The sequence below is a fragment of the Hylaeus anthracinus genome, unplaced genomic scaffold (assembly GCF_026225885.1).
Source record: "Hylaeus anthracinus isolate JK02 unplaced genomic scaffold, UHH_iyHylAnth1.0_haploid 0, whole genome shotgun sequence".
NCBI classification, from domain to species: domain Eukaryota; kingdom Metazoa; phylum Arthropoda; class Insecta; order Hymenoptera; family Colletidae; genus Hylaeus; species Hylaeus anthracinus.
In genome coordinates, this window is record NW_026533254.1 from 17,379,062 (window position 1) to 17,396,590 (window position 17,529).

The 17,529-nt window shown below is 47.3% G+C and overlaps 2 protein-coding genes across 2 annotated transcripts in view; one reads left to right on the forward strand and one right to left on the reverse strand.

Moving 5' to 3' along the window:
- Positions 1-17,529, reverse strand: part of LOC128896281 (uncharacterized) — a 75,790-nt gene that overhangs the window by 9,857 nt on the left and 48,404 nt on the right. The window lies entirely within an intron of this gene.
- The window catches only part of LOC128894097 (dynein axonemal heavy chain 2), a 45,335-nt gene continuing 36,903 nt past the window's right edge, over positions 9,098-17,529 (forward strand). Inside the window, exons 1-5 of the mRNA XM_054155566.1 lie at positions 9,098-9,194; positions 12,706-12,773; positions 13,342-13,632; positions 15,879-16,152; positions 16,411-16,868. Coding sequence (XP_054011541.1) covers positions 9,098-9,194; positions 12,706-12,773; positions 13,342-13,632; positions 15,879-16,152; positions 16,411-16,868 — 1,188 coding nt within the window. The remainder of the gene's footprint in view (positions 9,195-12,705; positions 12,774-13,341; positions 13,633-15,878; positions 16,153-16,410; positions 16,869-17,529) is intronic.

Below are 17,529 nucleotides of genomic sequence, written 5' to 3' on the forward strand. Positions count from 1 at the left end.
TTCAGCCGTTTGCTAACGAAAACCGTAACGCACTTGGGAGGAACCAGCGTCCCTGTTCGGTTAACCGTCCAGACGCTACGTGAACCGGTTATTCTGGCGGGCATTGTTTCCGTTCGATTCGATCAGCGGCCGCGGCAACGATCGTGGGAAGCAGTTAGGTCCCATTCGAGCAGCCAGCGAACCGATTCGAGAGGGCAGGCTGCACGAGACAGCGGAACCACTCGAGGAAATCCCTCGCTCGTCCGGCAATCGATTGCCGAAGAAAAGCGTTCCAGGCAACGTTCCCCGTCGACAAACAACCGCGGAACTGCCCGACGAACACGGGACCCCACTCTTTCGCAGTGACCGACCGAATCGAAACTCGATTCTGGATGGAGAGTGGACCTTGTAACGCAGCCATCGAGCTAGGGATCGAGCTAGGGATCGAGCTAGGTCTTCCAAATTTTTTAGCGAATTAACATTGTATAGTGGAGGAGAGGAAAGTAACTTCAACTTAGTTGTTGTTGAAGTCCCCGTAATAATGCGTATTCTACGCCTTCTGTGAAAATCATTACCTCTTCAACTCTTAAACCTTGTGTATACCGATCAGAACACGAAGCTTCAGTCGTATCGTGTACTCTTTCTCCAAGAAAGAAAAAAAAAGAGTAGCCAGGTTTGTCCCCTGCCGCCGCCACTGTTAATCGTTTCGCGGCCATATTGGCACCGTCCAGCTCGCAAAAAGTTTGCGGTAGAGGCCAAACCAGGCGGGGGAAGGGTGGGGGGCGAAAGAACCCTCGGATGGGGTGAAAACCGCACCCTCATCTGTCGTAGAGCGCGAAACCAACAGAACCGCGGATCCCCAGCGGGGATTCCCACGAGATCCCTGTTCGTCTCGTCGCTTCTTGCAGCTCGAATCGGGTCCACGTCATCGGAGCAAACGTTCGGCAAGGTACGATTATGTTTCTTTCCGTGGCGATCGTTTCTTTCGGGTGGTTTAGACGGTTCCAAAACAAAGAATCGTTCGGTGACGAGGGTGAACTTTTTCTTCGCTGTTCGCGCTCAAGAGAGAAGGTCTCAATTTTGTTTGTAATTCACAGCGATGGTTAAATAAAATAAAAATGATTGGAAATTTTTAGAGGTCCTGGTGTTACAATCTCGAGCATGAAACAATCTTAATTGAGGACACAAAATTACCGCACACAAAACCCTATCGTTTAGGGCGAATACTAGAGAAAAAAACACAATTCAATTCTGAAATGGTAAACCTCCCTGAAGAGAAACTCGTGGCTCAAAATAATTCGTCTCGTTCTCGTGTTCGCGCCCGTCCTTCCGTCGCCCACCCCCAAAACGAGAATTACTTTCGCGTCGAGCGTTCGACGGTATTAAAAAAAAATTAAACCGGTCGTTTGTTTTCGAGTCACACGGTTTCCATAAAGCCCCGCGCATTCGGCCCAAAGTAATCGCGAAATTCCGACCTGTACGATAAAGACTTTCGTCCAGGGCTTCATTCAGCGGATCGTTTGTCGACGAGCCAGCGCATGCCGCCTTTGTTGGCCGACCAATATGTCGGACGCCGCGTAAAACCGATCGCTTTACACGCGGAAAAGCCACCTGACGCAGGGCCGCATGCACCACCTGCGACTTCTACTAGGGTAGCTTCAGTGAGAAAAAAAAAATTAAAAAATTTGTGAAGTTAATAAAGAAACCTCGATTATGGATGGCGAAATTGTGGACAAGCTGTCTCGTTTACAGAGCTCGATTAATAGAACTGTTGTACTGAGGTGGTCACTCAAACTGAATCTCAAACTGAAACTGTAACTAAAGACTGTAACTAAAGTTTTTAAATACGGACACCGCGACTCGTCTATTTTTAATTCGTAACACGAGTTGGAAGGACGTCCTGTGACTAAGTGTAAGATAGCGATGCTAGAGATTATAGAGCCAGCCCTGCATGGTCCGCAGGAACTTCGTTATCCCTGTTGCAGGGAATTGCAGCGACCCGTGGAAAAGTCACGCGTAAATTCGCCATTATTAAATTCGACAAGGACGAACGAGGAGTGGAAGTCGCGTCGAAAACGGAGGCAGACTCTCGCGTCAATCGATCACTCGCCACTTCTGGCAAATTTCTTTCTGGACCGTTTTATACGTCGTTGCAACGGGGGTGGTGGACGATTCTACGAATTCTGAACCCTTCCAGGTGATACGAGGCGTGTCCAGGAAAGTGGCGATTCCGATTGTGTAAAACCATTCTGGTCAGACCAGGCCGGGTCGGAACAAACCAGAAGACCGATTTCTATCTAACATCATCGGCTCACACAATTTTAATAACAATGGTCCAAGGTTGCGAATTGCATAAATCGCCCGAATCGCTTTGAATTGTTTCGATCGCGAACCCGTCCCAGATCGTTTCGAATTATTAGAACGAGCGCCATGTAACGGTGAAATTAAAAGATTAACTTCCACGTCCAGAACAATTTCATTTCTTAACGTTGCACACGTGTGCGGCGACGCGTAATCGAATTCTCTACTTCGCGAAATTGATTTTTTTTTTTCTAACAAAAAGGACACGGTATGTTTGCTCGTCTCTCGTTCGGTCGATCCGGTGAGTCGACGTTTTTAATTCCCACGAGGCGTCCGCCTCGCGTGTTGATTAATCAATGCACTTTTCTGTTCCGATCGGATCGGCTCGGGACGTATTAAGTTGTCGCGTATGAAATCTCGCGTTTCTGGATCTTGCGATATTGCTGCGTTGTCACTGAATAACGAAGCAGCTGACGGAGCTTGTTACGGATCAATTTTAAACGCGACTCGCTCTTGGTAGGATACTGTTTCTTTGATTACCTGATTATCAACGACTTGTATATGGTCGTGATTGATCCACCTCGAACGTAAAACAAACTGGGTCGCTGGTGCGATGTTGATATTTCATTCTTAAAAATTGCCAAGCGGGTTCGCTCGAAAACAAGCACGAATTATCCAAACTATTTGTTAAATGTAACTTTTAATTTCGTGATATCGTATCTCATAATATTGGATTTTTGCTGGATACGTTTCGTTTCAAATATTTAGCGAGCAAACAATTTCGTTTTCGATATCGTGCACTCGGTATTACACCCGTTGCTCGATTCGACGCATGATTTATTTTCAACGTCTCTCGTTTATTTCTTTCCCGACGAATTTCGAACCAAGAATACTCGAACAAGGACCAATTTGTTCTGAATCGCGTGGATCAACTTCGTCCTGCGATTGAGCGAAAGGGTTGATGTGTCCCACGCCGCTGGTAATCCGAGAACAGGATTTTGTCGTGCAGCCACTCGACCACCGAGTGGAGAAGGAACATTAAAGCTGTTTTCACATTGTCGTTCGCTGGAGGAACTCTCTTCCGAGTACTTGCCATGGTAATCAACCGGAAGCCACTGCCAGGGTCCATTCCAGATTGCCCCTCGTTCAATTAGCATACATACGATAGCTACCGTTGCTTTTGTTCCCCCCCACTTCGACCCAGTTTCTTCCAAAACAGAAGTATCTCTCCTGCGTTAATTAATTCGACGAACCGCGCTGATCCTGCGACGTAATATTCATGAATCTATACGGTAACCAGCTTGGGGCGTTCGAAAACATCGAAGCGCCAAGGTCAGAGTTCCTTTAATTACAGGACGTCGAAAGAATTCAGATGGCACCGTCCAGACACCGTGAATATATTTATTCTAACGAATTATTCTCGAACCTCAAAGCTTTTTAATTATAGCGTATCAAGAAAATTCAGATAGCCTGTCAAAACTGCGAATATGTTTTTTCTGATTTTAGCCAACTTTGATCTATCGAAAACCTTGAAACCCCATGGTCAGAGTGTCTTCCTAATTAAAGAATATCGAGAAAATTCAAATAGTCCATCGAGACTGAACGAATATGTCCGCAGAAGTTTGCAATCGGTGTTCCGCTTTTAGTTGAGGGAAAAAATAATTTCAAATGGTCCTCCTAACGGGAATCCCTCCGTTAATTGGACTGCCAAAGAGGCTCTTCGAGGGAGATGTACCCTTAATATGCAACAGAAACTCCCGAGCAGGGATCGTTGCGTTAATCCAGACAGCGCAATTTTCTGAGTGTCCGACCGTATCGGCGAAGTTTCGAGCCCAGTCGAGTCTTCTTCGAACTTGCTCGGCTTTTATCAGGCAAATACGCGGGTACCGAGTTTTCATACTTCTCCGGTCCATCGGCGCTATTCTCGGTTGCTTATGTCGCTCCCTCTAACGTCCGGCTCGTTCCTTTGAAATTCCAAAAAAGTTTCTTACCGCGGAGTTTTTCGTCTACCGCGAGAAATAACCGGAGAACCGAGTAAAAGGAGGAAAGAAAAATATCTTTCAGCGGCTTTTAGCGAAACATCGGCGAAGATAGATCCTCTCGAACCCGTTAAATGCGGACCAGGACTGCGTTCGAGCATGCGAAGTTTTTTGGAACGCTGCTCCGATCGGATTCCCAACGAGTCTCAAACTATGGGAACACTGTTGCAAGTTTTACGACTGTGTGGACCTCGACTGGTTAAGGAGAGTTATCGTTAAGGGAGGTTGACCTAGATGTAACATAGACTGACACTGCTAAGATGGTCAGGATGTTCAGGCAAACATTAGTATTATGGAATCTGAGGAGGATTAGTTTTTAAAGAATTAGACACGTGGAAAATTGATCTAGATCTGACCGTAACTCGTCACTGAACGAAACTTAAAGCTTCGATACAAAGTCATCGGAATTAATCGGTCGTCGAAAGCACAACGGCCCGTTCCATCGCCAAGGGATTTCGTTCAAGCTGCCAATCTCCGCCAACAAAGCTATCCACTGTTCCGATCGGTCCGCCAACTGTAGCAGCTTCCTAGCAATTAATACAGATCCAGGGATCGATCCGTTACTCTTGCTGCTTCGAGGGAAAATCGCGGCCGAACAGATGCTCAATTATAAATGCACCCTGTGAACTAGTCAGCCTGCGCCCGGACCACGTGCGTATCCGCTGCAGCCGATTAAGTTTCATGTAAATTTCAGCCGACCACGGACGCGTTTCGTATCTCGTTACCGTCCCGCGCTTCCCGTTCCTTCGATTTCAATATCCACGAGCCATAATGATACTAAAGAAATGAATTCCAAAGTTGAGAAGAACAATGAAAACAAATCGGTTAATAAATTAATTACCACAACAGATATTAAATGATCCTATCTCCAACTGTTTAGAGATGAACTTTTAACTTGGTAGAAATTTTCACGAGTTTCCGTTTGACAGCCAACGTGTTAATAAGGCGAATGAACAATTCCGATAATAAAAGTCTGGAAAAAGAACGATTCGACGTGTAAACGAGCATACACGGCCAGCCACAATGTTTTCCCCGACCAGCTGCCATCTTTTTTCTCCATTTCGCTGGTCGTCGGGGGAGGCGGGAAAACCGAGGCGAGTTTCCGCGATAAGTCCCTCGAGCATACAGCCGACGGCTGAAAGGATGATGCATAATTGCGGAGAGCAGCAACAGGTAAGCGTTGGCCTTGAAAACACCCCGAGGAAAATAATAAAAATACGATTAAACGCGCTGCTAATGCGCCTGGGTGCGTGCTCGTCGATGGGGTGCGTGGGAGGGGCTGGAAACTTGGCGGGAAAAGTTGGCGGAGGTTGAATTCGAACGTCAAGGGGACATTGGTAATTTCAGGTAAAAGAATTGGCGTCATTTGCTTAGTACAGGTACTCCGGAGCTTTCAACCCTTTGCACCCCCAAGCTGTACTGTTCAGGCACTTGGAGGTAATCAAAAATAATATTATATCGATTCGTGTGTGCTTATCTTTGATCAACAGAAATTTTAAGTCCGAAGAAGGTTGTGCAAATGACCAAATTGTCGAGATTTATTCGTGATCATCCTCTTAGACAGAAATTCAAATAGAAACTCCGCGCACTTGGCTATTACTCTACAGCTATTACTCGACGACTCCTCAGGGTGCGAAGGGTTAACACGGCCCGTTTTCCATTGGAATAATTGGATACCCCTGACGTGTTAACGAAGTGCTCCGTGACCCTTGATCCGTGACGCGCAAGATCCATTGGGGAACTCGATACACCGCCCCTTTGATCCTTCAAAGGCGACTTCGAAGAAACCTGCGAGTAAAATAGACGACGGAAGAAGATGGAGGGTGATGGATAGGGGTCGGAAGGCGGTAACACATTTCGTCGCTGGGTGATTAATAACAGCGCAATAAAAATGCGCCGAGGCAATGCCGATGGCGCGTTATCTGACTTTACGTTGGAGGCATAATAAAGCACGCGGGGAGCGTGCTCAAAAATGGAGGTGGAACTCGAAGAGAAATCCAAGTGAATCGCGATCGGAACATTTCTAAGAAAAGGAAATTTTTATTTTCTAAGAAAATTCTAGATTTAATACGTTTCTAACACTAATATCTCGAGGTGTTGCCGGCAGATTGGTCCGCAGTATCGACAGACTAATCTACACTATCGCTAAAGCATCCTGCGGTGCCAACAGAACCCTCTACACTACCAATAGAGTGTTTCATAGCCTACGATCTATAAAAACCGTGAGAAATAAAGAGAATTCAGTGGAACGCGTCGCGTCAAGCGCCAGAGCCCCAGAGAACTCCTCCCTCAAACAAGAATTTGTCCTCGCCCGGTGGCCAGCAGTCGAAATTACGAGGCCAATTAAACTCCTCGTAAAACCGCCCCCTCGAGCGACCGGTAGAGCTGCGTTTCAGTTCCGCGGACCGAGAAAAACGACGACGGGTCGAGCCAGGAAGCTACAAAAGGCTGGATACCATAAACGACAATGAAACCTCGAAGGAACCAGGGACAAAGTGTTCCTGTGTGAGTGTACGCGCGCGTGTATCTTTGGTAGGGCGCCCGGAGGCGCGTGGATCGCTGAAACGGAAGACGGAGGGTGGAGGGAAGAAAGAAAAGCGCGGAACGACACGCCAGGGATCGTTCGAGTCCCCTGATCGGTCAATAACGATTTCCCAGGAATATAAATGTCTCCGCGAGCAGTCGTCCGGGGGCCGTTCGATTCGGTCCGTGTCCGGCATTGCCTTTTAATCTTGTAGCTTTGCCTCTTTTAATCTCGTTCCATCGACCGGCCATCCCCAAACCCCTCCCATCCTACGTGCTCTTCGTTCGGATGCAATTTCTCCTTTCGTTCGTTCGCTTGGCCTGGTTGAAAGCGTCGCTCATCCGGCTGTCCGCGAACCGATAGCAAAAACAGCGTTGCTACACGCTAGGTGCCTGATACGGCTGCAGAACGAGACGTCAATGGCTGGGAGGAGAGGGAGATTTATACAGGAGGACAGGAACTTCCGATGTCTGACGATGAGGACTCCATTGTTGGCTGGAGGACCGACAGAGATTTAAAAATTTCGGGTGGAACGGCGAACGACCTGGGGACGTGGTTCTCTTGAAGAAGAATTATGTGTTCAGGGGTCCAATCATTTTCATCGCTTTTACTTTTGTTTTTAGAGGTTTTCGTAGATGGTAGATGGATATGTGTAGTATAACAGTCTATCGGTAGTGTAGTGTATTCTGTTGGCCCTGTAAAGCACTGTATCGATAGACTTTTTTTAATAACAGAAGCGAAGAGGACCCCAAACAATTTCCTTGTTCCTTCCCAAAAATCAAATCTCCCTCTACCTAAGAAACAATAAACCCCTCGATGACGCCAAATTCCGTACTTTAACTGCTCGTGCCCATTCATGAGTTGTCCTAGAAATCATTCTACGCTCTTCCACTCCAGTATTCAGCTCATAACCGCTCCCGATCGTTACGGGGGATCCCAGTAAATTCGCCGGCAGCGTTACAACGGGTCGTGTTCCGGGCTCGCAAGAGCCGCGGAACGATCGTCGCGACCGCGGTATTATCGTTTCCGGTTCGCAAAGAGGACTACAAATTCATCCGGCTCGTCTTCAACGGAATATCCATAAATCCAGCCGCACAAAAGCCCGGCCACTGTCGTGCCCGAAGAAAAGGGACGATGAAATTCGATATAGACAACAAAAGTGGCAACACCATAAACTTCCCTCCTGCATCTTCCATTGGCGAAGCACGATTTTATTACCCGCGACGTTCGAAACCTTTAAATAAGATGCAAAATGGTACTACTTCCCGGCCGACAATACCGATCGATCCCATCGGCTCCTATTCGAGGAAATATAAATCCCGTTTAATGCACCGGCCACCTAAACGACGTGGATTTGCGAGCAACCCGAACGGCCATTTCAAGCCCGTCGCGAGATTGATGTGGCACTCCCAAGCGCTGTAAATATCGAGATCCATCCACGGTGATCCCACGGAATCGCGCAGCAATGCCAAACTTAAATAACTCGGGGAATGGCGGACAATGGTCGTTGCCAAAGACGTTTTTACGCTTGTTCAAGGGGCGATTGACCGATCTTGAGTCTCCTTACAGGGGTTCAGCGACTCTGGACCGTGTCAAGTCATTATCAACGGCAGGGATTTCGCTGGAGCACTCTGGTGGCAAGGTAGGACACTCTATCGGTAGCGTAGAGTACTCTATTGCCAAGGTGGGGCCTTCTACCGATAACGCAGAACAGTCTGTCGGCACTGCAGAGTACCTCGTCGGTAGTACAGAGCAGTCTGTCGACAAAGTAGCGTAAATAACTTAAAATTCTCGCCTCCTATAACTCGGAACAGTAAAAATTTCAATCGAACCTCCCGATAACCGTCGAAAGAAAGCTCCTAGAAGCCAGAACTCGGGGACATCGACACAAGATACGGAAAAACACTCGAGGACCTACGTAAACTCGAAACGGTCTCTCCTTCCTGAATACACAGAGTTCGGTTCCAGGTTCTCCCGTGGATTCGCCGAGAGGGGAATAGATTCGTCGTCGCCCCCTGGTCGATCCTCAAATGCTGGAGACAAGCGACGATCACTCGAGATCTCGTCCGTCACGGTCTCGAGCTCGAGGATCGAGCAACTTCGTGGCACTCGACGATATCTACTGCAAGACGGAAAGCGGAAAAAAGGTTCGGGAAAACGGCGGTAACAGTCGGACGGGGCCGCATAAATCAGTTGCAAGAGAGTTCTCGAATAGAGAGAGGCGTCGAGGCCGGCAGGCCGACCCGTCAATAAAATGCAAAGGCAGAAAGTTAAAGCTAAAGATCAGCCGCCGCCGGATCCGCGCAGAGAGTACTTGGACGCTGAGTCCACCGACGATGAGGAGAGGCACAGTAAGATTTACGAGAAAAATATTAAAGTCTTCCACGTTTCCCCGTCTACGGGGCGAGTTCCATGCCAGCTCCCACGACTCCACTATCTTTTTCTGCCCCCTCGCCGCCGCCGCTTCACCCCCCCCCTCCTTCTACCCGCGTTCCCTAACCTCCGGGAATGCAAGTGACGTACACCGTGGATCGATCCGCGGAATTGTGACGACGCTCGGGCGTGTTTTGATCTTTCCTTTACAAATTTTATTTTCAAATATTTATTTAAATTTTTTAACGTTGCTACTTAACCATCTTTCGCGGTATATATAAAAGCCACAATTAGGGCTGAGCTAGATACATCGATACGCTCGTGGATTTCGCAGCGCAATTCGTGAGTATAACCACATGGTATAGGCAGACCAATTGGTTCATCCAGTTTGCCTACTTTCGGTAACCAGCGAGACTCGCGGCGAATCGGTTCGGGGAAGCACTGTGGAGGGTGGGCTCGAATTACCATAATCCTGGAGACAAATTAGGAACTCGGCAACACCGTGAACGACCGATTAATCGTCGGCCAGTGGCCACCTTAAGCGTCATAATTCACCCCTCGGCCCGTTCGTATCGATGCTCCCATTGTTTCAGGTCAATCGAACGGCCGTGTTGTCGAGCGGATTAGGCATTCCACGACCACGAGCACCGAACACCTTGAATGCCAATTATTATCCTGTATACCAAACAACCATTTTTGGACGGATGCACGTACAGAACGTCTAGAAAGATTCTTAATTCACTTGATTATTTTCGAAAGGGTAGATCGGGTACTTTCCATCCCGTAGTTTTACTGCTTCTATGTAGGGTAAAAATAGAGTAAACGAGGACTACTTATATTCGTCGATTCTTATCCTTTTGTATTCAAATTAACAATTAATATCCCTCGTGATCGTGATAAAACGAATCATTTACCACGACCCTAAAAAGACAATGACCAGCCGATTATCGTCGGTTAACACGTTTCCATTCTTGTTCGCGCCTGGAAAGATACCACTGGTTCCGGTGTTAACTGGGAAATTCCAAATGGAGGTCCGAATCGAAGCGAGTTGCGCGGAGTAAAGTGCCCGCAATTACGTCGACAATGGCGGCGGTACTCAGGGGCGCGGGGGACTCGTTAATACACCGATATTGGTGGCGAAAATGTTTACTGCGATATTCGCCGGGGTTCGATCGTGTTCACGTCGTCTCCCCCTCCCCCTTCCTCCTCTTTCTCTTCCATCGCCTAGCACCAAACAAAAATTACTTTCGCGTTGAGCGTGTAACGAAATTGTAACCGGTAATCCGCTGGACGAGGATTTTATTGGGAATCGTTATCGTCGCGTCGTCGCGCTGCTCGATCGATGGGTCGTTGACGAATTTTTCTGGTTGGCGCAAGTCTTTGCCAGTATTTTTTTAACGAAGACTTGGAGTCTTGGACGAGTCAAGTTCTCGAATATCTCGTTTTTGCACAGTGAATTTCGTGCCGTGAATTAAAAACAAAAAAAAAATGTTCCCATAGCTTTTGACAATTTTAATTAGTTTCTGTCGAATTTACTAAAGTCGACAAAATTTCGTGAAAAATGCGCCAACCGCCTTGTCCACCTACAACCTTTTATTTCTACACAGGCGCGAACCGCCATCATTGTTAACGAATTCTGATAAACTGGCAAAACGCTGGACGAGTATAGTCACAGAGAGCGCTTTTTGTAAAATAATTAACGCTCGAAAAGGACGAATTATACCGTGCGCGCGAAGTATTTGACAGATCACTCGCTTTGACCAGCGTGATTTTTAATGTTCAATCCTCCTCCTCCTCCGCCACCTCCTCCCTCCTCCCCCCTCCCCCCCACCCCAGATAATCGCAACCCCGTGTCCGTCCAGGCATTTTTGAACGTGTAGACGGAAAATACGTTGCACAACGAGCAATATGCCCGGCATTTCTCGCTCGTTGTTGTCACTTTTCAGCGATATGTGTTCCGTAAATGCTTCTCGTATCGTTCGAGGAATTAAAAATAAAAAACCATGCCATATTAACTTTTTCACCTACAACGATTTTCCGTCGCATTTTGTGATATTTGTGATACCCGCTCCTAAGGAATTAGAGTCGTGGCCACGGTTTAGGTTTGTTTATCACAGTGTTGAATTCAATACATCAATTATTACGCTATTTGTGGTCGATTCAATCTCTTAGGCTCTTAGCGACCCCTGGAGCGCCGCAACCATTGCACTCAAGGGCCTCTTCATGATCTGCTTCCTTGCTCGAATCTATACGCTACCGTACTATACTTTCTACTCGACTCCACTCGACGATCGTCACAATATCACCACGAATTATAAAAAAATTCACCGTCAACTGGACCTACCTCGTCAGAAATCCGCGCGATTCCAACGATTCCGTCGCAGGAACGAAACCATTCACGGATTCCGTTGAAGTACACACAGCGGCGAGCGTTTCCTCCACAGGCTCATCGATCCCGTGGAATTCCTGAAGCTCGTCGCCGTCAATCGCAGAAATCCGGGAAACGTAGAACGCGAACGTGACGGGGGCGCTGTGTAAACCGTGAAAAACCATCGTCGCGGAAAGCTACGTGACGGTAATAAGTCCAACGACCATCGGGGGGTGGGAGAGGAGGGGTCTGGTCGGCGATGGAGAAAGCGGAGAAGACGACATCGTTACCATCTACATAATGCTCGCTATCATAGGCCAATAAATTACGGCAACGTGTCCTCCCGCGGCGCCTCGATCACCCGACGTGTTTCCTCTTCCGCCGATTCAGTAGCTGCTCGCGATTTATCGTTCCTATTAGATTGCCAGGAGCAAAGACGTATCCCTGGACGAGGGGGTTTGGTGGTTGCGCGCGCCGCGAACTCGCTGCCACTGGGACGAAAAGAGGACTGAGGAAAAACGACGTTGGGACGGACGAGGTAGAGAGAGAGAGAGAGAGAGGAGGGAAGAAGATTCTTGAGAACGAATGTCTTCGATTTAACTCTCCCGCCGGATTTAAGAGGACCCATCGCGACCGCCGCCGTTTCCAATCGACGACTAACGAACGATCCCAACTCGCTGAATTTGTTTCCGTTTCGCCCGCTGAGACGAGCTCGATTATCGATGACGTTGCTTGGAGAACCGATCGATGATTAAAACGGGACGATTTGTCGTCGACATTGAAGGAATTGGGGGTGGGTGGTATTTTTATGGGTAGTTGGGTGCCTGGTCGATGGAGGAGCTTCTTTGGAAATTACATTTTCAATCGTTGGATGGTTTCAGGATTAGAAACGTTGTAGGAAATTGTAGTATCGATGCAGTGGTTTAGATTACCAGCAGAGAAATCTGCTTATCGACAGAACTGTTCTACCTTACCGAGTTTTACCGATCGAACACTCTACCGTACCGAGTCTTGCCGACAGGATACTCTACCTTGCCTATTGAACACTCTGTCTAGCTCCTACGATCTAACACTTTCCGCTGCGTTTATTTTCATTAATTCCCCGCCATGTCCCGTCGCAGAACTTGAAACGGCGGAGTTGGAAGAGGAGCTCAGGCCAGTTTACGACGACGAGGAGCTATCGAAATTGGTGAGCACACTCCACTCGGCTCTCTAGTCCTACCGCTCGATACACCGGTATTCGGCACAAGTTTCGTCGTTGACGAGCTTCCGGGCAAGTGTCATCTTGTGGGTAACATCGTTTTTAAAGTTAACTTCGAGATTACGGGCCACGGATACATGTAGCCGCGTTTATTGGCCAAGTTTCGGTCCCTTCTTCGATGGGTTGCCACTATTTAGGGTCGAAACCCTGCCTCCGCTCTGGTTTCGAACTAATCTTGCCTTTGCTCGACTCGAGGCTTTGAATATTTTAAACGCGCGATTTAATTTAACCCTTTTGGTGTCGAGGGAGGAGGGACGGAAGGGTACGTGAGTCACTTAGGCTTGTAGAATACTCCATTTCATGCCTGGTGGCATCATTTATGGAGAATTTTGTTTTTGTAACGTTACTCGCAGGAAAGGTATTCAAGCTTCATAATTCGCTAGATTGTAACAAAAATTTCTTTCGCGACTGAATATCAAATGTTTTGTTGAGCGATGTTTATGTATATAAGAACTTGTACTTTTCAACCTGAGAATTTGTGCTTCCCTGTTTCCAGGTGACCATCGTGAAGGAAATGACAACCCTCAGCGACCTATCGGAGCTGGAATGGACGAGCTACAACGAATTCCCGATTAGGGAGTTCTTCCTGAACCCAGGGGTCTCCGTGCTGACCGTGTACTATATGTACAGGAGGCTCACCGCCTCGTTGGGATTCCCCGTGGTCCCCGTTCACGAGCTCACCTACTTCGTCAGGGAACCGCACGAGATCTTCCGTGCGGACAGCTTCAGGGATCGCGTGCTGTTCGGGACGCTGAACGCCAAGGTGGAGAGCCACATTCTTTCCCTGGTCCGGGACACGCTGGCGCCGATCTTCCTCCGCATCGAAACCTGGCCAGACAGTATCCCCTTCCGGTTTAACTCGTGTTTAATTAGTCGGCCCGAAGTTTCGCGACGAGCTACCGAAACCACGGCATAACGATACTTCAACGAGCTTCCAAACTTTCCTGCGCCCCTTTCCCGTCCTTTTTTCTTGTCGAGGATAGAGGAAGGGGGGGGTGGCAGGGGTAAACAATACGTGCGGGGGAACTTTAATTGGCGCGTCCCACTTGGAACGCTTCGCTTTAGCTTCAACCACGAAACGATTCGAGTCAAACGGCCCGAGTCGATCCTGGGGATCGATGAAATGTAGATCAAGATGTCAACGATTGACGAAGTTGAGATACTCGAGGTGGGCGCAGTTGAATAATTTTGCTAGACGAAATGCTAGGTAAAATCCAGGCCAGAAGAAGTGTGTCGAGATCTGGTAGTCGAGAGCTCGTAATTGATACGCAAGAGAGACTAAAAATTGTACTAGATTCGTCTTCTTTCTAGAGGTAGCTGGTGTGGATGGACGATTCGCGGGTTCAGCAACTGTGGTAGGTTGGAATCTAGGCCAGGAGAAGCTTGTCGAGGCCTGAAACGCGAGGGATGGTATTTTTCATCCTGAGATAGTCGTTACTGTATAAAGGGTCCGGTTAATCGATAAGATAGAGTGCTCTGTCGATATGACTGGGTAATGCAAAACACTAGGTCGATACAACAGGTCGTTCTGTTGGTAAAAAGATACTAAAAAGATACTAGCACTTGGTTAGGTAGTGATTCACAAATTGCGTAACTTTGTTAAGTCCTGGCATCCGTTACGTCTCGTTCGATTAATCCCGAGTATCACTTTTACAAGCTTCCGTGAGTTCATGTTTCCTCGATCGAGTGTTCCACGAGCCTGTAGGACTCGATGACACCTGTAAGATGATACTACAGCGAAGAGAGCCCGAGAAGTAATAGGAAAACTTCGTTAAACTGAAGTTAGAAATCCCGAGTTAGTCAGCTTTAATTGGGTATAAAAGTTAGCGCTGTCCTACCTCGAACTCATTGATTTATTCGAAATTTATAACGCCTAAAGCTCGGACTCGGGCAATCCGAGTCGACGGGAAATTTATGGTTCACAAATTATGGCTGGAAATCGATCTCAGGTTCGCGGAAGCTCTCCTAACCGATTATGTATAATCTGTCTCATATGTTCTCGGGGCGTTTACCCTTCGCCTAATTACCTCATTCACCTAGACATACAATTTATTTTATTTTTAACCCACCGAATTTCTACATCCGTTAAATTTCAATTCACGTATTTTTTATTAATCGATCCTTGCCGGAGCATACGAAACTTTTTATACAAAATTGAGACAAAGATCGAGCAAATCGACCCACTTTAAGGGTCGCAAAACAATCTGTCGCGCTGTGGCCTAACCAGACCTAACCCCGAGCGAATTTCCCAACCTCGAGCCAGCAATTCCGTTACCACGTCGCGACGCGCGAACTTCGCGGAACGCAAGGGCGGGGGTGGAGGCGAAACAAGAAGGGTTGGACGAAGTTATTATTACCATAATTTTCGGCTAAATGCACTGCGCAACTCACAGCACGGTAAATTCGGCGTCGATGTTTGCTTCTGCACGAGGGAACTGGATTACTCGGGCGGTCCAGTCAGAAACGATTGCGTCGCGTTCGGCCGGAAGTCGCTTCGTTATTTCTAATGGATTCCGGGATTCTAACTGGATAGAAGGGACGTTTCTCTAATTGCGACGGGAGCCGCGGAGGCGAACCACTTTTTGCACTTTCGAGTCACAATTGAAACTCTTGGCACGGTCGCAGCATAGGTTTCGCGTATTTTCCTTGCAGGAGGTTTCCCATTAGGAGGGCGATTATTCCAATTTTTTCCACCGAAAATCGCAAGGATTAAAAATTCAAACTTTTATCGAAAAAAAAAATTTGTTTCTTTGTTCATCTCAATCCCACTTTTTGCATCTTGTGTAGACAGAGCGAATCTACCATTTTGAAGTTCTGAATTTTGAGTTCAGATTTGGAATCAACGACCCTGAGAAGCCTTGTGTACCAATTTTCATCCAAATCGCTCAAAGGGAACTCGTTAAATATTTAAGACATTGCCATGCTTAGATGTTCGACACTATAAGGCTCCATGTCGACAAAAACAGTAAACACTGACCTCTGGTCGTACAGTTAGTTACTCTTCCTTAACCAAATCGAAACACATGCGTGAAGGCGGACTTCTACACCAGCGTGGACACTTTCCTGTGCTCGCTAACTGACCTGGCGTACAAAATGCTGGGCTTAACGGTGATATACGTACCCCGAGAGGGCGACGACGTCTCCACCGGCGTCGAGGCCAGCGCTGATAAGGAGCTGGTCAAGAGACTCGAGGGCGTGGTGGCCTATTGGACCACCCAAATCAGGATCGCCCTCTCCGACCAGGAACAAGCTACCCCGAACGAGTTGCTGTGCCTCGAGGACGAGCATGAGTTTTGGGTTTATCGCTGTTAGTACCCTATCCCCCCAAAAAGACTGGATTCGAATCGTAGGATTAAGAGACATCTCCACCAAACACTTTACTTCCCACTCAGAAATGGGTGACAGGAGTTTTCAATAAAAATCTAAAGATCATTAATTCCAAACGTGATGTAGATGCTAAATTATCTAACCTTCAACTGTCTCAAGAAAATTAATTAAACTCTGTAGATTGTTTAGTTTTCAGGAGATCTGGTATTACGAAATAAAATTCTCTCTCGGTACACAGACGACAATCTCTGCGGCCTCAACTATCAGCTGCAAAACACCACCGTAAAGAAGATAGCCATGTTTCTAACAGCCAACCACTCGACCTACGTTCGACAGTTCGTAATCCTGAAGGACGAGATCGAGCACGGCGTGAAGGAAGCGATTTCCAACATCGGCTATCTGCGCATCCTCAAGCCCGACTCCGAGAAACTGAACAAATGTACCGATCCGGCAGACATAGAACAGCACCTGACCAAGATCATACACTTGTTCAGGACCATTTGGCTGAACTCGCCGTACTACAATAGCCAGGAGAGGATCGAGAATCTGTTCAAAGCCCTGAGCAACCAGGTGGTCATCATCTGTCGAAAGTACGTGGACTTGAAGGACGTCTTCGCAGGGAGGACCAGGAAATCCATGGAAACCTTCAGGAAGTGCGTGGAGGCCTGCGAGAATTACAAGACGTTATACGAAAAGGTAATAAAGGAGAGATTTTTAATTTCCGCTTCGATTAGCTTCGATTAGCTCTGGTTGGTGTTAGGTACAAATTCACTCGCCCGGTCGGTGCATGAAAGGACTATTAAACGATGTGTGCAGGGTTACTTCAGATACTTGGGGGAAAGAGCCGTTAGGCAAAGCGAAGCGCTTCCGCGTTAAGCGGAAGTCACGGTAATTGTGCCCCCTCTTTGGTCGGTTCTCAATGATCTTCGCGGTTCGCGGGAGAACGTGTCTCTGCGCCATTAAAATAATATTCACCCTGGCGGGTGCGCTTGGCTCCATCCACGATTAATCTTATCTTCTCTTAATCGAGGATTGTTGGGGAACGATTGGCGAGATTTATAGTAGTCTTGATCCGAAATTAATTGCTCCGCGAACGACTTTCACTCTCCGCTTAAATATTGTTCGTAAGTTCCTATAATTTTCGTTGTTGAAGGATGAAGAAGGATAAGGGAAATCGTCGATATTTTGGGGAAGAATGAGATCTACGTGGGAAAATTGTTTACTTTCTAAATGATTTTTCTGGGTGTGCAATTTCTACTTGGTCAAGATCCCCACTGTCTTGCTACCTGAATATTTTATATAAACTCTGACCTCTCCTAAAAATAATTTAGAAACGTTCAACGCCATAAATAACTAA